At 51.2% G+C, this 25,480-nt stretch overlaps 1 protein-coding gene across 1 annotated transcript in view; it reads left to right on the top strand.

The window, feature by feature from the left end:
• The first annotated feature begins 4,987 nt into the window (after nucleotides 1-4,987).
• Nucleotides 4,988-25,480, top strand: part of GABBR2 (gamma-aminobutyric acid type B receptor subunit 2) — a 349,708-nt gene continuing 329,215 nt past the window's right edge. The window contains exon 1 of the mRNA XM_019454378.2: nucleotides 4,988-5,420. Coding sequence (XP_019309923.1) covers nucleotides 5,100-5,420 — 321 coding nt within the window. The 5' untranslated portion in view covers nucleotides 4,988-5,099. The remainder of the gene's footprint in view (nucleotides 5,421-25,480) is intronic.

Raw genomic sequence — 25,480 nt, 5'->3', positions numbered from 1 at the left:
GTTTGATGAGTGGTTAGACCAGAAACTTTCCCATCTGGCCAAGGTTCTGTTCCTAAACTGTACCTCTTGTTCATTGATAACCCCCTTTGTAAAGGATCTTATTGTTTGTGAAACCTGTAAATGAGGGGGGCTTTTGGCCCCCTCGCCAGTCTGTGTCCTTTTGGAGATGCTCAGTTATGACTAAACTGCCTGCCTATGTCTGCTCGGGGCTTGTCCAGCCGATATGGAACAAGCCGATATGTCCGTCCTTCCTCTGTTGTCAAACTGACAAAGAACACGGGTGGAAGGAGTGGCTCCGGGCTCTTCTGGTCAACCCCAGGTTCGGCCTCAACTCCGGAAGGGTTTAGTCATAGACTCTCCCCAGGCCAGATGCTGTCCCCTGACACCTCAGGAGGAGGGCCAGCTTCATCTCTGTTTTGGTGAGGGACCCTGGCCAAGTCATTTTACATTTTTCTGGTGTTGAGCCTCAGGGGCGTTCTTTAGTTCTTTAAGACTATTAACTTCTCAGTCATAGAAGGGCATCTTCAAGGAGAGGCATGTGGAGTAGAGAAATGTGCAGGAGTTTGGGGTCAGACAGACCGGGTTTGGGCTCTGTCACTGTCTCTGCCAAGTATCATTAAGCATGGTATTTAATCCATCTGGACTTCAGTCTTGTAATTTGTGAAACTGGGATCCTAACACCTATTTTTCAGACAGTTGTGAAGATTAAGATGATGCATACCAAGGTGTCTGGCACAGAGTAGGTAGGTGTTTAATAAATGGCAGCTATTATTATTACTCGAACTGTGTCACCAGACCACATTTGATGCCTGAAACCCAATTTTACGGTTTAAAAAACATGCCTTGTGAGAAGAGAAAAGCGACTTAGATTCATTCAGCTAATCTTTTTTGGAGCCATCATTCATAACTTATCCATTAAAAAAAAGAACTGAAAACAAACAATGTATTTAAACAAAAAACCAGCTGAGCTACTTGGTTGAAAGAAGCACTTCAATGTAAACACGAATAGGAAATACATGGGGGAAAGAGAAGAAATACATGAGAGATGTTTGTAAGATGGCTTATGGTTTTGGGGGGTTTTTGGTTTTGTTTGAAGAAAAAAGTACAAGAAGAACTCCCTGCTGTTGGAGCAAGAGCAGAGGCAGACATGGATGATGGGATCGATTGGGAACAGGGTGCTGGAAACTGGAGCCAGTCCCTGGGAGGAGACAGCTGCCACATGGCAGATCCCTGCCGCTGGCACCAGCGTGGCAAGGGGTGTCCAGCCCTGCCTGGAAAAAGGACAGACAGCAGGGGGAAGCCTGGTTATCCTCCCAGGGTCGGGATCCTGCTCAAAGACAGCCAGATGGACCATGGAGCCCCCAACATCCTCTGAAAGAGAATGGGCATCATCTTTCAAAGCAGCCCCAGCCTCTAAGCCAGGGTTTGCAGACTGGCTTCTGGTTCTTGTGTGGAGGGAGAGGGAGTGGGAGAAAGTATTGCTAAGATGAGAATTTAAGCCATACAGACCTGGGCTGATGCTTTCTTAAGTCTTTACTGAGTCCCTTGTAAGGTAGATGAGCCTGTAAATCAGTGTTTCCCACAGTCCTAGGACTTGGCATCTGCTGATGCATATTATTCCATTAATAATGAGAAGAACAAGGGCACCTGGGTGGCTCAGTCGGTTGAGCGCCCGACTTTGGCTCAGGTCATGATCTCAGTGTTTGTGGGTTTGAGCCCCGCATCAGGCTCTGCTGACAGCTCGGAGCCTGGAACCTGCTTCCAATTCTGTGTCTCCCTCTCTCTCTGCCCCTCCCCCGCTCATGCTCTGTCTCTGTCTCTCAAAAATGAATAAACATTAAAAAATTTTAAGAATATAATGAGAAGAACATTAACCAAATGGCTTCTGTTTGCGCCCTGGTTCCTGCCCCTATATGTGGCTTATTATCAGTCTCCTAGCTGATCTCCCTGCTTCCACCTTTTTCACCTTCCCTCGCTTGTCAATGATTCTTCACTCTGCAGCCAGATTGATCCTGTTCAAATACATCGGATCGTGTCACTGTTCCACTCAATACCCTCAGTGGTTCCCCAGTTCATCAGGTGCAATCGGTCCTACCTGATCCCGGCCTGTCTTTGACCTTGGGTACTGCCACTTTTCCCTTTGCTCACTCTGCTCCAGACACACCAGCTTCCTGACTGTTCCTTGAACATGCCAGGCACACTCCGGTCTCAGAGCCTCTGGCCTTGCTGTTCCTCCACCTGGAACACTCTTTGCATGTCTTGCTTACTTACCTCTTTGAGGTTTTTGCTGAAGAGTCACCTCAGTATGTCCTTCTGTGACCCCCTGTTTCAAATTGTAGCCCCACTCTGTCAGTTTCAACCCTCTTTCCTGCTTTATTTGTTCTCCAAAGCACTTTTCACAAGCTGACATGCTAAGATATCTCCTTACTATTTCTGTTTATTATTTCTCTCTCTCTCTCTCCACTAGAATGTAAATTTTATGAGAGCGGGGATTTTAGTTTGGCTTGTTTATTCTTGCCTCCTCAGCTCCTAGGACACTGCCCAGCACATAGTAGATGCTGTAAAACATTTGCTGAAGGAATGAATGATTATTATAAAGCAAGAGGCTGGACTCCAGCTGTAGGGGGATATTGACTCGAGGCTGGTGACCGAGGCAGAAACTCAGACCTAGGAAGCATGCCAGGAATCCAGTTATCCAAACTGAAACACAGGCCAGGGTAGGATCTGGGAACCAGAGGGATGCCCAGGCATTAAAAGTAAGCATGAGATCAGAACCTGGCCTGGAGCCAGGCCGACGGAGAGTGTTGAAGCTGGTGATCTTCAGGTCAGGGCTGGTCCCAGCCACATGTCTTGGGGCCAGGTCACCCCATAAGTGGAGACAGAGGGGGCTGAAAGGCAGGTTGCCGGGCAGGGCCTTCAACCACTTAGTAAATGTCAAGCAAAGTTATCCCAGCTTTCAACTTATTCCCAGATGTAGGTGTCAGTGGATAATCCATATTGGCATGGCTTACAAGGAAAACACAAATGACTAAGGGAAAACAGGAAAATGCTCCTTCAGAGACCTGAACTGAGAAGTTGAGGAAGGGCAGATGCCTGGAACCTATGACGAGGAGGATATCTGTCATGTCAAGTGAGACACCAGCTAAGCGAGATTACCTGTCATCTGGACCGTTTTTGGTTGTGTTCGTGGAGATGCTCTGGTGAACTCTGCCCACGCAAACCCTCCAGCTATGTGCAGCTCAGGAGCGGTGTCTGCAGAAGTCTAGAAAGAGGAGTTGGGACAGAGAGAACTTGGCCTGGGTTCCCCAGAGCTGTCCAGGGTACTCTCGAGGAGTTGGGCTCAGCCTCTCCTCTCTGTCCTCATACTTCCTGATAATCTAGCCTGTGATTCAGGGCTGTCCCTACCTCACTCCAGAAGAGCAAGGCTGTGGACATCATCTGGTCCAACTCCTTCACCACATACCTAAGAGAACGAAGGTTCAGAACAATCAAAAGTCAGGGCAGCGCCCCTCCCATAGGGGAAGTTGTTCCCTATCCTGGCTCCCACTGCACTATGCACAGAACTCCTGCTCTGGGGTCCGGTCCTACCTTGGTAGCTCTGTGTACTTGGACAAGCTGGAACCTCTCTGAGCCTCGGTGTATTCACCTGTAAAGTGAGGATGATAAATACAGTACTTAGTTCATTGAGCTGTTGTGAGGATTACATTATAAGGCATGTAGGAAATGTTCAGTGAAGGTTAAACTGCCAACCTTGTTACAAGGTCGTCGATATGGTCCACAATGGCTGGTTCAAGCACAAGGATGTTTTCTCATTTGATGTCCTACTGTCTCCCCTCATTAATCACCCCTTGGGATTTTATATTTTAATGACCTACGATTCCTATTCTTCAAGCATGGAGGGGCTAGGTCAGATCACAGGACTTCTTTGCGTAAGGTTAGCCAGGGCAACCCAGCCGAGAGGGCCAAGTCGAGGGGAGCACGGATCTGCTCTGGGCGGTGATCCCACCCGGAGGGATGTTGCTGGGCGGAGCCCTTTGGGAGTGGGGACGCGGGGAGGTCAAATGCCTGGAGGGGGCGGTAGCACCCGCTAGGTGTGGACCCTAGTCTCTTCTGAGGTTGGCAGGGGACGGCTTTTCAGTCTGGTGGGGAAAGTGGGGGACTCTCAGTCAAGGCCATAAGCGCCGGATACCTTAGCACCAAGGGATGTTCGAGCGCCGGTGGCATCTTTGGCCGCCCCTTCGGACTCGGTTAGGGCCTCTCCAGACACCCGCGCGGAACAGAAGAGCATAAGGCTTCAGGTGCCTTTAGGACGCCTCCGTGGCGCGCAGTCAGCCCAGACCTTCCCAGTCAGACCTCCGAGCAGCAGTCCCAAACCACCGTGCAGGGAGCGCTCGGCGGAGCGGCGGCGGCCACTGCGCGTACCAGCACGCAGTCCACGTTCCCCCAACCCCCGTGCCCCGGGCGCTCGGGTCCCCCGCGGTCCGCGGACATCGGCCGCCCGCGCGGCGGAGGGCCGGGGGCGCGTGTGTGCGTGTGCAGGAAAGGCGGCCCTCCCCGCGGCCGCCCCTGCGCCAGCGCCTCCCCCTCCCCCGGCGCGCACGGCCCGTCCCCGTCCCCGGAGGCGGCCCGAGCCGCCGCGGAGCAGCTTCGCCTTCGCCTCCCGCGTTTCCTGCCGCCCGCCCTCCCCCGGCCAGGCTCCAGGGGCTGCCGCGGAGCGGCTCCCGGCGGGAGAGCGGCTCAGAGCGCGCACGGGGGCGGGCGGAGGCGGCCTGGTTCGCGGTGGCCGCGCCGGAGAGAGGCGCGCGCGAAGACGCCGGCCCCCCTCTCCGCGTTTGCTCTCTCGCTCCCCGCCTCCCGCACTCCGCTCGCTCCCACCCCTTCCCGGCGTGATTGATCCGTCACGGGCGCCGCCGCTGCCGCCGCCGCCGCGGCCGTTCTGAGCCGAGCAGGAGCCGGAGCCCAAGCCGGAGCCGGGGCCGGGGCCGGGGCCGGGACCGGCGCCATTGCGCGGGCGCCGCGGGGAGAGCTTGGCGCGGGGCGGCGGGCCGGGCCAGGCCATGCGGGCCGAGTGAGCCGGCGCCCGCAGCCCGCGGCGCGGCATGGCTTCCCCGCGGAGCTCCGGGCAGCCCGGGCCGCCGCCGCCGCCGCCGCCGCCGCCCGCGCGCCTGCTGCTGCTCCTGCTGCTGCCGCTGCTGCTGCCGCTGGCGCCCGGGGCCTGGGGCTGGGCGCGGGGTGCCCCCCGGCCGCCGCCCAGCAGCCCGCCGCTCTCCATCATGGGCCTCATGCCGCTCACCAAGGAGGTGGCCAAGGGCAGCATCGGGCGCGGCGTGCTTCCCGCCGTGGAACTGGCCATAGAGCAGATCCGCAACGAGTCGCTCCTGCGCCCCTACTTCCTCGACCTGCGGCTCTACGACACCGAGGTGAGTGTCCGGCAGCCCGCGCCGTCGGGGATGTAGGGGGCGGTGGGTGAGGGAGTGCGGAACCGAGGGAAGCTTTGGCCCTTGGGCAGAGCCCCGATTGAGCTACCCGTGCCTGCCGAGGGCACCGCGGGCTGGTGCTCAGTGCTCACCCCGGAGTCCTTCTGGGCTTGGCTGGCACAGCTGGTACCAAGATTTGCTGAGCCTCTCCTCTGGGATTTTGTCTATGTGTGTGTTGGTGTGGGGGAGGTGGGTAGAAGACTGGGGTTTCCTTTGACCAGAGAAGGAGTGTCGAACGTGGGGACTGGACCCTCTAAAAGGCCTGCAGGGGTTGCCTGTCCAGGTCCCGTTGGTGGGGATGTGCACTGCCGGGTGGGAGGAAGAGGCGCATTGACCGCAAACTGGGCCACCCGGGGCCAGAGAGGCCGAGTCCTGCTCGCGGGCCCCCAGGAGAGCCCGGCCGCGCTTTGAGGTCTGGAGGGCTCCGGGACCCGAAGGGCCAGAGCGCGCAGGAGGGCTGGGCGCGTGGTGCGCGCTGGCGGCTCGGAGCCCGCACCGCGCGGGCAGGTGTGGGGCCGCTGGTTCTGGAAGGGTGCTGCCTGAATGTGCCCGGCGCTGCCTGCAGCCGGAGCGGTTTAATGGGGAGACTCCCCCTCGGTTTAGTTGCTCAGAGAGTGCCCTGAGCAGGTCTCGCTGCGGTCGAGCGGGGGTGTCCGGCGGCGCCGCTGCTGTTGGCTCTGCGACTGCAGGCGCAGTTTCTCCCGGCGCAGACTTGAAGCACGGACTTGGAGCGCAGCAGCGGGCTGGCCCTCCCGGCCTCCTCCGAGGGGAGCCGCAGAGCCCAGAGCTTCGCATCCCAAGCCCCCTCCTCACGCCCGCAGCTCGGGTTCTGGCTGAAGCCCAGCGCGGACCTTCGCCGTCTGCAAGGCTGCCGGCGTCCGCCGAGGGGGCCTGGAGGAGCGATCGCCCGCCTCGCGAGGTCGGGTTTGCGAGTTTTTCCGGACTGAGGGAGCCCCTACGCTCCCGCCGCCGTGAGACGCGGCCTGAAGGGGGCAGTGATTTCCTGTGCAGTGCGCTCTGTTGGCGCCTTCAACACCGCGCCGAGAAAGCCTGGCCCGGAGCTGAGCTTGACCCTGGCTTCCCGGAGCTCCCTGGGAGCTTCTGCTCCAGCCCAGGTGCAGAACCTTTAGAGAGGAGGTTCATGCTGCCGCGCTGACCATGCAGTCTAGGCTCCGCTGCTTTCCTGTCTGACCCCCCCCCCCTTTTTTTTTTGGTCCCCTGAGAAAGAGCAGAAATCTGGATTGCATCTTATTCCCCGCCTCCCCCCCACCTTCACTGATGAACCAGCCTGCTCTGCGCTGTAAATAAAAGGTGAAGGAACGGGTGGCAGTTGGTGGCGGTGCGCACAGGCTGCTGCAAGCGGAGAGGCTCCCTCTGCCCCGGGAGGATGCAAGCTGGGTGGCTGAGCAGAGCTAACCCGGTGTGGAATTATTTCTGAATGACATTCCCATCGCCCTCATCTTTGCCCTAACATTTCAAGTTGTCTGGGGTACCTGTCTGGCACACATAAATGGACACGGCAATGCAATTGTATCGAGGCATGCCCTCTCCCCACTGTTTCTGTTGCTTCCAGATATATTCTTTCAGAAGGGACAGGAGAGAGCCGGCTCTTTGGAGACAGACACATTTGTAGATAGGGCAGCCCCGCTTGCATCATTACTAAATATTGTCAGCTGCATAATGTTTTCATCATCAATTTATTCCCTTCAGAAAGCTTCCCTGAAAGAGATTTCACATTAGCTTGTTTGTGGCAGCAAAGGGATGGGTGCTTGGTTTCAGGGTGCGGGTTGAAGCTTTTACATTTATTTTTCAAGTGCGTCTTGATGACTTTGTGAGTGAGAGGGCCCAAAGTCGAGAGAATGAGGCTTCTTAGTTGGTGGGAAGATGCAGGAGGCCACGGAAAGGGGGCACAGGGTAACCTCAGAGCATGGGCTTTGGGGTGGGTCAGACCTGGGTTCCAGTCAGACACCAGTTGTCTCCCTGCTGGGTGACCTTGAGTGGGGTATGTAATCTGTCTAAGCCTAGATTCTCACATCTGGAAAAGTGGGGTTGTTATGCGCACTCTGTAGGGTGGTGATGTGATGCTTAAGGGGAGGGGGATATCAGGCCCGCGTGGAAAATGCCTTGAGCTGGCAGGCCCGGCAGCCAGGGCTCTGTCTGGCATGCTGTAGGCACCAAGGAAATGTTTCCTGCCTCCCTTCCTTCGTTTTCCCCTGGCCTGGATCCATAATAAGACATTGCTGCTTTAGGTGTGATCAAATGGCCACAACGAAATATTAAGACCGTTCGTTTTGTTTTTCTCACTTTGGAAGTCTCATGTAGAGTCAGTGAAGTGATCACCAGAAAGAAAAAGAATTCTGGCTTACAAGCAAACATGTATGTCACCTCCTGCCCTGAGGGGTCATGTTTGCCAGAATGCCCACGTGATATAATACTTAATTTTTTTCAAGTGGCCCGTCTTCAGAGTGCAGGTACTTTCTTGCTGAGCTGAAGTAAAAGGGATTATCAGCGTGGGTAATTGCAGCAAAATCCACAGTGATCTGAAGGGTGTTTGGGCCTGCGTTACAGTGTCCTGGGCCTGTTTTCTTCGGATGGGCCATCTTTGCGGATTGTGTATACTCCCTAATCACTTCCTGGCTGTGTCACTTGTCTGTAGACTTGGACACAAGATGGATGTGGTGAATGGATTTTGGCTGGGTTTGCTGACATCGGCTGTCGTCAGTGGCCAGAGACTGTGGGCAGCCAGGATGGACCTTTGTCCACACAGCCTTCAAAGAGATGGAGATTTACCAAGTAATGGGTTAATCTGATCACTGGGAGAGCCTATCTCAATAAAGGAGCCTCCTGCACGGATCTCTGTCGATTGACTCTCTTACTGTAAATAGAATAGCAGTAGAATATTCAAAGCCCCACTTAGTGGCCTTGTGTTTGTAAAAAGGAAACATTCCAAGGGAGCATCTGTGAGTTAGGACCTCTTTTCTCTGCTGCAGATAAAGTCATTTTGGCAAATACTCTTTTATGTATTCCAAAGTAGAGTTGAGTATATACAAACACAAGCGGGACAACTGAATATGCAAATAAAAGGAAGCAGCAGATACCATTGGGAAGCATGGAAATTACTATACCAAGAACCTGGGTTACTGTAATTTTGAGTATTAAGTTTTAGCTCTGAGCTTCCTGGCAGTCAAGGTAAAAAGGTAAAAATGGTGGGTTACATTACTTACATGTTTCATTAAAAGATTCTGAAGGACAGCGTCTTTTTAAAAAAGTTTTGCAGGAGATTCAGAGTCTTCTTCACATGGTTGTTTCTCATTCTTTGGGAGCTATGTTAATTAAATAATAACCAAGGAATCCGTTAAGAAATAATGTTGGCTTTTCTAATTTCGTTAATGTGCATCTTAGAAAAATTGAAAATTAGAGAGGAGCATGAAGAAAAATAATATTTGCTCATAATCCACCTATACAAAGATAATTATGCCTAATAATTAGCATTATTCTCTTCCAGTCGCCAGTTTTCACTATTTTATGTACTTGAAATCTTGCTCTGTGTGCACTTTTATATTTTGTTTCATTAAGTTAACATTATATTATGGGTACTTCCCCATGTTCTCAGTTACAGTTTAGTGGCTGTATACTGGTCTGTCCTGTGGGTACACCATAAATATTAAGTCATTCCCCTACTGTTCAATTTATATGTTTTCCCACTTGTTACTATTTTAAATAATTCTGTAATAAACTTAGGAAACATTCAGGGAGCCAAAGGAGTACATTCTAGGTGTGCACCTCTCAGGAAGTCTACCCTCATGCAGGGATCCAGCTTTGAAAACCCAGAGAAAATCTAGTGATAGGTGAGCATGACCTTTTCTTGAGCCGCTTTGCCAAATCCGTTGTCTCATTCACTGTGCTTTAGAAAGGGCCCAAACAACTGTTGGATGGAGGCTGAGCTTTTCAAGGATGTCTGAGTACAAGTCTGCAGGCATTAGGGGAGCACCTGCTGTGGTTGCTGGTGCCTCAGAAGGGGGCCAAGCCCAGCCCTGGGTTTGAGAGAGGAGCCGGTGCACAGGGGAGAACAGGGCAAGCACATATTTGTCATTTCCAAGGTAAGATAGAAAGCGATCATGGTAATGACTGCACAGTTCTATGACTATTCAAAAACCACAGAATCATACGCTTGAAAAGAATAAATGTTGTGATACATGAATGCTATTTCAATGCAGCTGTTTTTAGAAATAAAAGGATATAAAATTAACCCTTTTAGGATCAGACTGTCTCTTCTCTTGTGGTTATAGCCCCACTACCCAGTATGGTACCTGGCCCTTAGGAGGGGAATTGTTTAGGATTCATTGCAAGTGAGAGAAACCCCTTGTTAACTGGTTCACATGACTGAAAAATCCTGGAGTGGGCTGTATTCATATTCAGGCATGGCTGAACCCAGGGACTGAAATTATATATATATATATATATATATATATATATATATATATATATATATATACACACACACACACACACACACACACACACATACCTACCTATATATATATATATATATATATATATATATATATATATATATAATTTATTGTCAAATTGGTTTCCATACAACACCCAGTGCTCATCCCAACAGGTGTCCTCCTGAATGCCCATCACCCACTTTCCCCTCTCCCCGCCACCATCAACCCTCAGTTTGTTCTCAGTATTTAAGAGTCTCTTATGGTTTGCCTCCTTCCCTCTCTGTAACTTTTTTTCCCCCCTTCCCCTCCCCTCTGGTCTTCTGAAGTTATATTTTTAAAAAAATGTCTCTCTCTGTCTCTTGGCTCTGATTTCCTCTGTGTTTGGTTTCACTCTCAGGCAGGCTCTACCTATGTGGTGGCACAGGTGGCCCCTACCAGCTGCACATTTACACACTCCCAGTTTTTTTTTTTTTTTTTTTTAGGTTTATTTATTTTTGACAGAGAGTGTGAGCACGAGCTGGGGAGGGGCAGAGAGAGAGGGAGACACAGACAGAATCCAAAGTAGGCTCCAGGCTCCAAGCTGTCAGCACAGAGCCTGACGCGGGGCTCGAACCCACAAACCGTGAGATCATGACCTGAGCCGAAGTCAGACGCTTAACCGACTGAGCCACCCAGGCGCCCCGCACTCCCAGTTTTGAAACTCCAGTAGTGTTTCTTTCCCAAATGTTTCAGTAAAAGTCCCAAACTCAGCTCTCATTGGCTTGAATTGGGTCATGTGTCCATCCCTGCGCCAATCACATGACACTGATGGGTCTGGGACATCAGCTAGCCTTTCATGGAGGGAGAGGGCAGCGAGGTCAGCCCTGCCTAAACACATGGGTGGGGAGTGGAGAAGAGATGATTCCTTGAAGGACATCAGAGGCTGTTAAAGGTGTGGATGCCGGGGAGGGGTGGGGGGGGCTGATCACAGATATCCATAAAGGCAGGCATGTGGCAAACGCTACATTCAAGAAAGAAACCAGAGATACTAAGGGCATTAAGAGAAAGGGAAGATCATATCTAGATCAAGAGAGGCTTCCTGGAGGAGGAGAAGTCAAGGTGGGGCTGGAAGGGCAAATATAATGTTGACACAGAGAAGCAGGGACTCAGAGAAATGGAGGTTCGATCTCAGGAAGGATCCTCAAGATCAAAGGATAGAAGTGACAAAGTGTGAGGTTTGGGGATCACTGACTTGTTGTTTTCCCCTGAGCGGCGGACTTGTGGAGGGATAGGTGGCCTAGTGGTGGGTGTGGAAGGCCTTGAATAACATGTCAAGAAGGCTGGACTTTATTCTGGAACTGTGATGTGCCATGTGTGGGTGGTGGTTTCGAACATGGATGTGACATGATCAGGGCCAGAGGGAATGCAGCGTTGAGATGGTAGACAGATGAGCCTGGAGACAGAGAGGCCAAGAAGCTACTCCAGCAGTTGAAGGGAAGAGATGCTGAGGCTTGAGCGGAGGTGGAGAGGCAGGGTGAGAGCTCTTGGAGGGGAATGGGCAGCACTGAGACCCGACGGGGCTGGAGGGGCAACAGAGAGGGATCCATGGAGGGATCGAGTGGGTGGGTCTGGTGGGCAAGAGTCACTGATTCCAGGCACTGCATTGTAGAGGAGCAAGGGGAGAGCGTCCCTGTAGGGGTGAGGCTGAGCACAGAATGCCCAATTCCCTCTCCAGACCCCTCAGCAACCTGAGCTCCTGACACCTGTTGGATGTGCTCCTCAATGTATCAGGAGACCTGGGTTTGTGTCCCTGTTGGGTACCACTTATCTGCTTGGTGACCTGGGGCAAGCCACTTTGCCTCCATTTCTTCATCTATAAAATGGGGCTAACAAATGAGACCACCCTGGGAAAGTAATCAAATCAATGCTTGGTACACCGTGAGTGCCCAGTAAATATTCGCTGCTATATTGTCATTGTTGTCACTGTCATTCCTGTACCATATGGGGACAACTATGCTGACCTCACGGGGCTCTAATAAGGAATACATATCACGGATATGGAACCTCATGACATGATATAAATTTAAAGCAGTGTTATCTGTAATCTTGTTTTCCAATGCCGTGTGGCTGAGGGGGTGTTAGAGAAAGAGGATGCGAGCACCTCCACGGCTGCCGCAGACACTCCCGGCCTTTGCCTCAGTGCCCTTGTGCGACACACTCTCATTGGTAGAACTTTCTGCCAGGCCCTGTTCTAGGCTCTGGGACACAGTGGCAGATGTGACACACACCCTGCCCTCGAGGAGCTCACGGTCTAAACAGGTGGTCAGGGAGACAGAAAGCATCGCACATGGTGTGAGCCAACCACGGTAGGGGTCAGCGGAGGACGCTGGGGAAGGCGTCCCCCTTTCGGAGGCACCTGTTTGGTCGTTCCCCGTGTCCGGTTGTGAATGTAAGTGGCTTCTCATTGCTTACTTTTTTGGTTATTTATTTTGATTGTAGGCAGGTGAGAAAATTAAATGGCATGGTTCACCCAAAGAGCATCTGTATTCATCTGCTCCTTAATTTTGTTCTCATTCTGCAGGCTTATGTAACGATGTGCCGTGAGGCTGGTGAGATGCCTTTCTCTCTTGTCCCTTTCTAGGAACAAGCAGGTGCGTCAGGCTGAAGCCATGGGAGTGGGAGCCCCAGATGGGGTTGGCGGTCTGGGCTCTGGTGCTAGGTTAGTTGTTAAGACCACGGGGAAGTTCCTGCTTCTCTCTGCAAATTGTAGCAGGCTTGAGGATCTCTGCCCCATTGTGAGCACTGTGAAAGCAGGCGCTGAGTGTGTCTGGCTCCCTTGTGGTCCCTCCAGGCACAATCTCAGAGCCAGGCATAGAGCAGGAGCTCAATAAGTATTTATTGAACAAACCAATAGATCTAAAAGCCTGGAACCCAGCTCTCTGGCCGTAAGAGGATTAATGGGCATAGTTTTAACAAATTGAGGAGGTGCTCTGAATGCCAAGCCATGTGGGGTGAGCTTCCTGGTTGCTCTTTATTTAGTTGTTCATTTGGGTTCTTGTTATCTGGTACTTTCAGGGTCCCCGTAGTTGTGGAATGCAAAGGGGAAAGGTTATTTGTTAGATGTTCCAATAGAATACGTGCAAAGCTGATGTCATCCTCCTGTCCCCTGACAAGCATACATAGCATCTTCCAAGATACACCAGAACCGAGGACACAAATACTTGCCAGCATCTGAGAACTATTATGGTTTCAGATGGGTTTATCGGAGCAGTCCTCTAAACCGGCAGTTGGTGGGTGTAGGAATCAGGTTGCCGTAGCCCATTCCCACCTCCAGGGAGCATGAGAGCCGACAGAGGCTGGACTGGGCTCTGGTCCTAGTAGAAATTGCAGGAATGGAGCCAAGCCATCAGCCGGGGCAAGCCAGGTGCCCTAGCAGCAGGTCTGGGTATAGTGAATGAAGAGGTGTCCTGGGATCCTCTCAATCGCAAGACTTACTCCAGGCTCCCTGCTCCTGGGCAAGACTGACTTTCTTTTTTAGAGGTGACCATCTTTCTGATCTGGTTTTGGTCTGGATCCCAAATCAGATAACCGAGTTCATTAGTGTTAGAATCATGTGCAAAACAAGAGTAAATCCCTTATGAGATGAGCTCGGGGGCCTGAGAATTCTTGAGTAAAGGGCATGAACGTGGTGACACCTTTTGGGGGCTGATTGGGGAATTCTTTTGCCAGTTTTCTACTTTTCCAGTCTTTTTGAATAGTCTCCAACGGTGGAAGGATGAAGTGTCATTGTTATCTAGAAAATTGGTGGTGGATCCAGAGTACTGAGTAAATGGATTCATCTGTCTTCATCAGTGCCCACGTTGCGCAGCTGCTGGCTAAAGCAGACCCCTCTCCTGCCACTTGGCAAGGACATCATCAGTCACCATTCAGATAAAATCTAGCCAAAGAAAGATTCTGTGGAGTGATGCATTATTGCTGCTCTCATGGCGCAGGGTCAGGAGGGGGCAGAGAGAAAATGATATTTTCACACTCTGCTTATGATCCACTTGACTTTGTTCAGAGGGAACTGATTTTGAAAGCAACAGCCATCCTGATAATAATCACTATATTATCCAAATCACTTTGTTTCTAGGACTACCCATTCACTGAAGCTTTTCTGAGAATGCCCAGAAATGTTTCAGGAAGTTAACTGGCGGACAGGGACCCGGAAGCCCACTCCAGGGCATACGGTCAGAGCATCATGCTACGGTCCTGGGCTGGCTCAGCAGGCCTTCGACTTTGACAGGAGAAGTGGCTCGCCTGTCACTCTACTCGGTGTCCCCTGGGGGCCCGGCTGACGCCTCTGAGCTCCTTGCTGGACTCTGTGAGTCCCAGAAACATTGGCAAGCCCTTGGAGAGCTGCTAATCTTGTTACAGAAACAGGAAAAGGAAATGGAGACGTTTCTTTGCAAGTGTGTATGTAGGTGCAGAGGGACTACCACAGCAGCCATAACTCACCTTTACCCCGCGCTGAGCGTGTGTCGTCTCTGTGTCGGGTGCTTTGCATCACTGGCTGATGTAATCCTCTCAACGAGGTGATGAGGTTGGTACCATCCGCGCCTGCACGGCACAGGTGAGGCGTGGCGAGGTCACGTGACTTACGGAACCCGGCAGCCAACCAGGTGGTGAGCTGGGATTTCAGTCCGGGCGGCCTGACTTGGATGGCTCCTGCGTAAGCACCCGGGGAACGGCGTCTTCCTGTAGTTTTCTTACCTTCCTCCCATAAAGGCAAGTGGCACGTGTTGTCAGTAGCTGATGCTTTTTTATTTTATTTCCGCAAACTTCACCCAACCGCTCGTCTCTCCGTCTAACTCGGCCCCACCCTCTCCCATTTCCTTGTCCACCCACTCAGTCACACACAGAGCCCGGCTGCACTCTCTCCTCACTTCTAGCACGTCTGTCTACACACCTGGCTCGCAGAGATCCACGCTCTGCTTCCCTTGCACCTGCGGAGCTTGTCACCTCCTGTAGTGTTTACTTGGGGTGTCAGTGTTTGTGTCTGTGTGTGTCTCTCCTGGATCACCTCGCAGGAGCAGTGCTGCTTCCGTTACGCTTGGAGCTCAGTGCCAGGCCTGGGGCTGGGTGCGGGGCATGCGCGGATGAACCCACAACAGCCGTGCCCTCAAAGGCAGGCAGCAAGGCCTCCTGGGATCATTACCTAGCAGCATGAGAAGGGCGATGGGTCAGGCCAGGGGCAGGTGCAGGGGATGTCCCCGAGGAGCAGAGGACAATTAGGACTCTGATCAGGCGGCCTCCTTGCCTCATACCCTGCAGGAACTCAGCTTGCCCTGGGGGTAGGATCAAAACTTCCCCTGTGGCTTCAGAGGCCCTGCAGAGTCAGGCCCATCCACTCCCCAGCTTTGGTGCTGCACGCTGTCCCTTCTCACTCTGGACCTAGACATGTGTCCCGTCAGTTTCTCAGGTGAGTGTGCCCTCCTCTACCCCGGCCCACACAGGGCCTTTGCACAAGCCGTTGCACTGTCTGGAACACTTTTGCCACCTGTCTTCATCTATTAGATACCAGCTCAAGTAGGCTTTCTCTATCCTCCCTGATTGGGAAGAATCCCCTGCCCTGTTTTCTCTGAGAACCACAAACCTTTCCTTTCTAGTGCCTACCACGATGGCAATTTTACGTTTGTTGGACTGTTTGATCCCTGTCGGGCTTCCCTGTTCCTCCAGGGGACCATGAACTCTGTAAGTGCAGGGGCTGTTCTGTTTTGGCTCACTGTAGTGCCCAGTAGTTTCTGGCACCTAGTCAGTGCTCAGCCAGTATCTGTGCCACAAATGGATGAGGGCGGAAGGATTCCTGGGGCCAATCTGCATCTTCAGATGTCTTTCTGTGTGTTTTCCAAGGCCTGTGCTGTGTCGGGGAGTCGGCTGGGCACTGTGGAAAGCCCGTAACGTTTGGAATCGGACGATGTGTGTGCATGTGCTGGTGCTGCTCCCCTGAGCCTCGGACACTCATCTGTGGAATGGGGATGCCATTGTCTCAGAGAGCTAATTTGAAGGTTGATGTAGAACATTCACATAAACCACTGAGCACACAGGGCACATGCAGTGGGCACGCACTCAATTTTACTCTCACTTCATTACAATGTATATGAACATGTGAAATGCTTTGTTGTCACATTCAGTGGGGGACCGTGTGTTTAAGGCCAACGAAAAAGAGTGTGATCTGTGTGTGAGTTTCATTGAGTGGGTTTTCTATGTGGTTGTTTCCAACCCCATTCATTCCTAGGAGGATTTGACATACTGAGAGCTCGGTGGTGAATTTCCCCGGCCCTTGGGACCAGGCTGTTGTTCCTGGTGAAGTCCTCATAGTTCTGTGTTGTCACTGCTGGCTGCGAGCTGGGCCAGCCCATGAAGACAGGCATGTCATCTGTTGGACACCTGCCATGTCCCAGTGCCCAGCACAGAGCCTGCAGGCACTCGGTGATATCTGTGAGTGGATGAAGGTGTCTGTGTCCAAGCACCTAGCATGGCCCCTGGCGCATTGTAAGTGCTTAACAAATGTTGCCTGCTTGAATGGTGCTAAATACAAAGTAAAATATAACAATTTTGGATAAAATCACAGCTGAGCCTCTAAATGGTGCAGAGGGAGAAGACGTTATCAGGCATCTGTGAGGAACGGATTGCTTCAATTGAATAGTGGATTTGAAGGCAAGAGAGAAATGTCCTGGTGTTCCTGTGTGATGAGACACATTTCCCTTTAGGCTTACGACAGCTCTTTTAGCTTAGAGGGCAGGGCGGTTCAGTGAGAAGGGCTCTGCAGTCCACATGGATGTCCTGTCTCTGATACTTAGTGGTGAAGGACCTTGAACTAGTCATTTAACTTTTTACACCTTAGTTTCTATTATCTATAAAGTGAGAATAATAATAATGCCTGCCCTGCTCCTCCATGGAGAGGTAATTGTGTGAGGGAGGGAGGGCAGAGAAAGGAAGGGAGAGAGGGGAAGAGAAATAGATTAAGTGAAAGGGTTTACAAAAGTTATAAAGAGTTACAGATGTAAGATATGCCTGAAACTAAGCACAAGGAGTAATTAATTCTGGGTTGTTCTCCCAGGGCCTTTGGCTGTTTCCAATAACATCTTTATAAAAGACACTGAGATGTTGTTCACGCGGGTGATTCATTCAACTTCCTAATAAAGAAGGAAGGCATAGTATTTGATTATAACAGTGTGAAAGCAGATAGGCAGGGGGCTGAGGTTTTCTGACCCTAGCTGGTACTCTTGCAGAAGCATCTAGAACAAGAGGTAGTTAACATGTCTTCCTCTCAACTGTCAGATGTCTTGCGTCATCAGAAATCGAGTCCTCCATCTTTGGCAGGTGTCACATGCAAGACCATCCAAAGCCAAACTGTGTAACGAGGGGTCCCAGTGTAGAAATGTGGGGGCATGGTGTCTACGGCCATACCACCCTGAACGCGCCCGATCTCGTCTGATCTCGGAAGCTAAGCAGGGTCGGGCCTGGTTAGTACTTGGATGGGAGAAATTTGGGGGCATGGGATTGAAGGCTGTTTGCTATAAGAAGTAATTTGGGGTCCAGGCCACCAGTGGGAGCCCAGCGCTCAAATCAGAGAGGGGGTTGCAGGTTTGGGGGCAGGGGCAAAGCCTGGCACACCAGCTTGAAATCTGAAATGCCAGACCTGGCCAATCCTTGGTAGCACAGGAGTGCTGAGCTAATAGTATTTATTTTCTCCAGAAGAGCTTTGACTCTCCCCAGCAAATGTAAGGGTATTCAGTTCATACCTGAAGAGTGCTGGGCCAGGCAGTGTGGAGAGGAGCGTGTGACTTGAGAAGTTCAGGGGTCCTGGTAGCCCCCAGCTGCCACATCCTACAGGTTCCTGTGGATGCTGGGTCTTCAGATCATCGATTGGCTTTGCTCTGGCTGCTCATGGTCCTCTGGAAGCCGTGGCCTCGACTGGCCCTAATTCTAGCCTTGTGGCTCCACGGTGGCGAAAACCGAGGGACACATTCTTGCTGAGGTCCTTCCATGTGCTGGCTTTGTGCCAGGTGCTTTCCCACGTGCACCCGAGGAGGCAAGGTGTCCTAGAAAGAGCTTGGTCTTTCAGCCAGAGAGGCCAGATCCAACCCTCAGCCCTGCTGGGTGACCTTGGGTGGTCACTTCTCCCAGCACCTCCCTTCTCTGTTGTGTAACATGGAGGTTTGATAGCAGACAACTGGTGTTATTTTGAGGACTAAATAAAAATGTATGGTGCCCAGCGGGTGCTCCACAGATGCCACAGAGTGGAGGTCCCCAGGGGGTATAGGACACACTTCTGTCCTGGTGTATGGTCAGGGCAGAAAGTTGCATGAATGGCCTCTGAGAGTGGCTGTGGTTTCCGAAGGTGAGGACCTCTGTTGTGTTTGAGTTTGGCTCATCTGGAAGGCCCCGTCACTGAACGCTTGGAAGGCCGGGCACTTGCGGTTGGGGGAGGAATCACTAGAAGGAGGTCCTGCTCTGGTCTGGCTCTGTACTCAGATGACATTCTAGAAGCCCCTTCCTTACTGTTAGGAAGCTGCCGGGTTGCTGGGGTCAGTAGCCCCATTGTCTGAAGAGCACAGGGCCTGTGGAAGGAAAAGGAAGGAGGCTCCGACTCCCTCTCTCTGGAACTTGACATTGGTAGAGCGTCTGAGGAGTGCCGGCGTGCTGAGCAGGGTCTGCTGCAGGAAAGGGCCAAAAAGAGCTCCCAGAGAGTGTTTGCGTGGAATGGGGGTGTGGGGTGGCCAGGGCAGTCTGGTCTGGAGGTGAGAGCTAATGCTGGAGTCTTTCCTCCCCCCAACCATGTAAGAGGCCCTGGTACAAATGCAAACTGCAGGTGTGGAGAACCATAGCCCTCAGCTTCCATCTCGGCTCTGGCACAGCCTCTGGCACTCCTCTGTCCTGGGGTTCACCCCCTCGGGGGGTGGGGTCCAGCCGCAGTTTCAGCGGAGACCCCTGGCCTCTGTGGTCTCCACAGCAGCAGGTGGAGCTGGAGGGGCCGAGGCCAGGAGTGGGCTGGGCCCGGGGGGCACCTGGAGGGGTGCAGCACGAGCTACCCCAGGGTCCCAAGATCACCGGGCCGGGTGTTGCCAGGAAGATGCCTGTGCCTCTCGTCTTTGAACATTCAAAGAAATGTGACCTTATTTGCACCCCAGTCTGGTAAAGGGAGAAATGCAGTTGGTTTCTAATTTAATTCTTATAATAACCTTCCTTAGTAGATATCCTTTCAATAATTAAACATCAAGAATTACACATTTTGTACAGTGCTGGGGTTTACTATTTCCACCAAATGTATCATCTGGTAACAACATGGTAAGAGAAGAATTCTGTTAGCTCCACTTATTGGTGGGGAAACTGAGGCTCAGAGTGATGAGCCCACGTGAGGCAGTAAGCGAATGCTTACTAAGTCAAAATCTGCTAGACTCTAAGCCCAGTGCCCTTGGCATCACCCATAGCTGCAGTCTTGCCGGATGGAGGGGTCTGTGGTCCTGCATTCTTGACTGGGTTTACTGGGATCCAGCCAGAAGCTGGGGGAGTCATCCTCCGTGGCTGTTCCCAAAGGCCCTTCGATTAAGCCCCGGAGAGGGTAGAACAGTTCTAGATGGTGAGAGGTGTGTGTGGCTGCCCGCAGGAGGAAGGCAGGCGCTCGGGGCAGCTGGAAGTCTGGACCAGTATCCGGACTGCATGCCACTGTCAGCTGGCCACACGGGAGAGGTGACCTCATGCTGGACATTGAGCTCCATTCAGGAACAAGCACAGAAGCCCCACCTCATGCCAGGCTGCAGGCATCCGAACATGACTCGGACGTGACCCCTGCCCTTAGAGGGTTCGCGGGACAGTGCGGGCAACTGACGTGCAAGCAAGTGATGCTAGTGGAGGGCTTCCGGGCAAGTGTGGGCTCTGGAGCAGGACCGCCTGGCCTCTCCTTACTGGCTGTGTTAATTTGGGGCAAGCCGCTTCATTTCCCACGCCCCAGCGTTCTTGTCTGTACAAAGGAGTGACGGTAGTACCTGCTTCGTGAGATAGTTACAAAAACTGAATCAGGTACAGCTTGCCAAAGACTTCAGCCACTGGCCGATACATAGGAAGTGCCATAAAGTGTTTGTTAAATAAAATAGATAATGCGAGGCCAATTTATACATACTTTTAGGGGACACACAAGTAAGGGCTATGGGCGCATGAAGAGGAGGAGATGAATTCTCACTGGTACAACCTGCAATCTGGGAGGGCTTCACAGAGCGGCCGACCTTGGAGCTGGCCTTGAAGGACATAGGTGGGAGAACCCTGGTGGGGTGCGGGGGAGGAGGTGGGACTTTGAAGGCATGATGTTGAGCCATTCAGATGTGGCAGGCACATAGGTGACTGACCGTGAGAGACACTGGGGAGAGGGAGCTGAGAGACCAGGGAATGCAAGCATCTTTGGGCCTGCAGTGTCTGAAAGCATATTTTAAAAAATCAATCAGTGCTCACCAAGGGCCTCCTGCAGGGTCCTGGCTTCTGGTACTTGCTGTCAGCGAAGAGGCTTCCTGTTGGCTAACGCTGAAGGACACACTCCCAGGCCACGTGGGGGTGGACAAGGTCATCTCCCGGGGCATCAGCAAGACTAGGGTGTGGGGGAAAGAAGGTCGATCAGGCGGAGTTGGAGTTAAATCTTGGCCTTGTCACTTCCTGCGGTGTGGCCTTGGGCAGGCCCCTAACTCACTGAGGCTGTTTTTCCACCTGCACAGCTGGGATGTGGGTACTCGCCCTGTGGGTGGCTGGAAAGCAAGGACGAGACAGGAAGTATCCCCAAAAGCCCCAGCTGGGGCTGCACCCACCACAGATGCCTGAGAACACTGAATGGGAACAGGACCCAGCCTTGTTTGACACCACTTAGATTCAGAAGTCTGCCATGAGACCATTCTAATTTTAACAATCGAAAAATGACTCAGGGCCTGAAGAGGACCCAGGAGTGATTTCAAAGCTTACTCCAAGTTGGTTCTGTAGGTGGGCCTAATAGATGCAGTCAGCTTTACGTTCCTCTTAATGGCTTTCTTGATGAAGGGAAGCAGAGAGCAGCAGTGATCCGTGCTGGAATGACTGTCGTGGAAACTCAGCAGCCGGAAGCCAGGTTGGCAGGCCTGGCCGTGCGGTCTGAGGACAGAAGACTGGCGCTGATGTCCCCCGGCCTGTCTGTCAGGCTGACGGGAGACCAGTGTGGCTGCACAGATTTCCCCTTCGGACATGGGTTGTGCTCCACACTGTGCTGGCCCTGGGGTCCTGTCCCTGTTTGACTGTGTCAGGATATCCGGCAAGGATTAGGTGCCCTCTCCTTCCCCCAACAGGCCTGGCTCTGGGTTTGGAGTTGGAAAGGCTCCTGGGGGGGGGCTTTCCTTTTGAAACCTGCCAGGTCCCGGCCCCTTTCCAGCCTGCCACAGATCACTTCTCCTGGGACCAGTGGAGGGCCATTCTTAAAACCCATTTGGATGGAAGAGATTCTGAACAGAGCAATACGGTGGTTTTTGCACATCCACTGATAAAGAAGTTGATGTATGAAGACTTAATTGGATTTTTACCAAAATGATTCCATTCTGGCTGCTTGGAGAAAGGGAGTTGTAATGGCTTAGGGCTGAACTGCAAGGAAGGGAAGAGATGTGTTCAGAATTCAGGATGTTGGAAGGCTGGACCCTGGGGTCTTTCTATGGAAGCTGGGGTCTCTGAGCCTCGGTTTCTTTACCTGTGAAACGGGGAGGGCACCCTCTCTGGCTTCCCTCCCAGGGTGATTTTATGCTTAAATCAGATAATGGCACTGTAAAGCCCTGGAGAAAAGTCAAGACAGGAATACCTAGGATTGTTAAGTGATTCCGTGAGACAGCCCTACAATGGTAGTTGTCTGAACTGAAGAAGGAGATCATGAAAGTTACAGAAAAAGCAGTGTTCTGATAATAATGGGGACTAAAGTAGGTCTCATTTAGGTTTGGGGAAGAAATAGGACAGTGGATGTAAAGACTGAACGATCTATTCTTGTTTTTAAGTCAGAATTTACTTTTTAGGGCATAAAGTGAACAATTGGATCCTTTCATCCTGTGTCAGTTAGAAGTCAGGATGTCAGATTTAGGGCCCACCAGAGCAAACTAATAAATATATCCTGAAAAGATGTTTTTATGTGGTTTAGATGTGTATAAGAAGCCAGTTTAAGAGCCTTCAGATCTCCGTATGGTATAAATAATCGTAATTGATGTAATAGCGTCAGGAAGAACACACAACAGTGCCACAAGTCCCTACCATTCTGACTCTTTTGGAGAAAAACCAGGCTAGGAGATGTCTGCAGTAGATAATATTTTAGAAGACAACCCTGGTCCCTCTCCTGACTGCAGTGGTTTGCTTTCTCCAGTTCAGCTCTTCTTGTTTGGAGCTGTACAAGACCCCCCAGGAACCTGGGGTATGGGAATCCTGGCTTATTGTGCCCTGGGAGCAGGCATGAACTCGGCTAAGTGAAGCCGTCAGCACCAGCAGCATCGACAAGGTGAACACATTCCATGGCCTTAGCCTCTCTTCTAAGCACTTTGTGGTACTAAATCATCTTAGGCCTTCTAATCAGGGCCTTATGAGATAAGCATTCTTTTTGCTCCCATTTTTCAGACGAGAATACTGAGGCACAGAGATATTCAGTAACCTGCCTAAAGTATATAACCTGCCTGGCTAATAATTGACTAATTCAAACCCTGGCAATCTGGTTCTAGGGCCCACCTCCACAGCCATTATACACCACTGTCTTTGTGCCTGGCTTTCAGAGGGACCTCAAAAGACCAAATGGTCCAGTTGCCTGACTTCCCACAGATCACCTTATCATTATCCCCATTTTGACAGATGAGAAAGCTGAGGCCTGGTGCTGTAGACTGAAGGCACGTACCTCCTCACCCCCACCCCAGGTTGACATGTTCAATCCTGACTACCAGTGTGACAGTATGTGGGAGGTGAATGGAATTAATGCCCTTACAGAAGAGACCCCAGAGAGCTCACTTCCTCTCCATACGGCTGTCCATGAGCCAGGAAGTGGACTCTTTCTAGATACCACATCTGCTGATGCCCTGAGCTTGGACTTCCCAGCCTCCAGAAAGTACCAGAAGGTACTGTAAGAAGTACCTTTCCACAGTTTCGAAGCCACCCGGTCTGTAGTGTTCTGTTCTAGCAGCTCGGATGGACTAAAACACCAAGAGAAGAAAGGAACCTCGACTTGCTAAAGCCACCTATGGTTTGCAGAAGAGCTGGAACTTGAACCTGGGTCTCCCGACAGGAGTGCCCAGAAGTTGCTGCCTGCCTTTCGTGCTTCTGAGACAGTGAGAGCAACATCCACATCTGGCCCAGATTTGGCTCTTTCCTCTCATCCCCACCATGCTTTCCACCGTCCCTTTCTCCCCTATTGCCAGGCCCACTCTGGCTGCCAGGACATTCCTGTATGTTCCTGATCACGTACGCTCCTGCTGGCCATCCACGAAGGGCTTCACGAGTATCACCTCTAGGTGGGCAGGAGCTTTAACCAGTGTGGGTGCTCAGGGGGCGGTCTGGACAATTAGAAAAGAAGATGGTGACTGCTGGGGCTCTCTCTGAGTTCTCCAAGAACGTGGCCTGCTGGAGCTGCTTTTTTGAGACTTTCAAGACTGGCTAGGTCAGGGGAGCTGGGAGCCTGGCACATGTGAACTCCATGAAGGTATTTGGCAAAATCTCTTGTAACTTTGCAACTAGGTAGAGAAGATGGCCCATTTAGGTGCATCTGTTAATTGTCAAACCCCAAAGGGGTTAAACTGCAAGTCGTCTATAGTGGTTGTCCACAGGACTCTGTTCTTTGCCTGGGCCTTTGCCTGGGCCTTTGCCTGGGCCTTTAACTTAAATATATATATATACATATATATATGTGTATGATATATATGTATATATGATATATATATCATATATACATATATATCATACACATATATATACATATATACATATACATATATACACATATATACATATACATACATATATATGATATATATATGATATATATATATGATATATATTATTTCTTTAAAAGAAAGATGCATATTAATTCTGTAGTCAATGATTTCAATGTAATGTCATAGAAGTCATACTGCTCAAATCTTGCTGATGATGTTAAGCTAGGACAATTACCTCCAAAACAAATTTTCACTTAATACATTCACTCCATCGCTCCAGGATTCCAAGATTTCTTTCCCAGGATTCCCTGTGTCAGCTGGCACTTGGGTTCAGAAGAGCAACTGCTTAGGGACAGGACAAAGTTGATGAAGCTTAAAGGGCGTAGATGTGTAGAGACTAAGGCCCTAGCTGACCATGATTCATTATGGAGCGAGGAAGCACGTGGGGTCTGTTGCTCAGCGAGCATGTGTAAATTTGGCCACCCAGGTAGGCTGGAGTCCCTGGGGCCTCTTTCAGGAACTGTGCTGGGAAAGGTGATGCCAGAATGACCATAGAAGATGAACACAGACTAAAGAAAAACTCTTACTAGCAACTCTGGCTTCATTTCAGGTCAACCCCCCCCCCCCCCCCAACAGATGCTTATGAAGTAAGACCTCTGTGTGTCAGGCACTGCCCTCGGTGCTGGTGAGGAGCACCAAACATGATCCTCTCCTCATGGAGCTTAGCAGCCAGTGTCTTTCTGAAGCACATCATGTGCGTAGTTGGTGCCAGGGGTCTATGGGATGGTGCCATCAGACTGGTCGTGGAGGAAAATCCACAGTCATCTGGAGGCAGGCAGCCATGCGGTCAGGAGCTGGCTGGCGAACATGCAGATGAGACCAAATGGAGGAGCCAGCAAAGGAATGGCCATCCTGTTCTGCAGAATAATTCATCCTGATTTGGCCCGGGCACTTTGGGGAGGTGGGTGGTGAGATGGCAGCTGGCCTTGAGGAAGACACAGAATTTCATCTGGAGGACAGGGAATTCAGGTAGGGCCACTGCACAAGTACAGATCGCTAAGGGGAGAAGCTGTGGACTGGGGCGAGGTTTCTCTCTACCACAGACATTGTCTTCACTCTGTGGTTTTGAAAAATGGTATTGTAGAGGACTGGAAAACATACTTGGTTTTGATCTTCTGAGATAGGTCTTGAAATCACAGGCCCCCTTTTCCAGAATGAGGACAAATGTACCGAGGAATAAATAGATACCATTGAGTACCAGGAGCAATTTCTGTTCAGGACTTTAGTCAATATCACGCTAATGGAGTCCGTCTCCATGGTTGGACCTTTCCCAGCTGGGAAGGGAAATGCATACTGACAAGCTCATTTGCATCTTGTGAAAAGCCATCCTAACAACCAACTTTCATATTTGGAGAGTTTGCATAAAAAAACCAACAAGATAACTTGTAGTGTTTTTATCTTATTATAGAAGTAATTTATGTTTATTGAAGAAAATTTGTAAAATGAAAATAAAAAGAAGAAAATTAAAATCGCTATAACCCCACTCTCGAACGTAATCACTGTTGCTATCATGGCACGTATCGTCACACTTTTTAAAAATAAAATTCATATTATCTGCTGCTTGTTA

Source organism: Panthera pardus, unplaced genomic scaffold, assembly GCF_024362965.1.
Source record: "Panthera pardus isolate Hobbes unplaced genomic scaffold, ASM2436296v1 HiC_scaffold_20, whole genome shotgun sequence".
Taxonomy (NCBI): Eukaryota; Metazoa; Chordata; class Mammalia; order Carnivora; family Felidae; genus Panthera; species Panthera pardus.
Note: the sequence above shows the minus strand (reverse complement) of the source record. Positions and strands in the feature narration are given on the sequence as shown.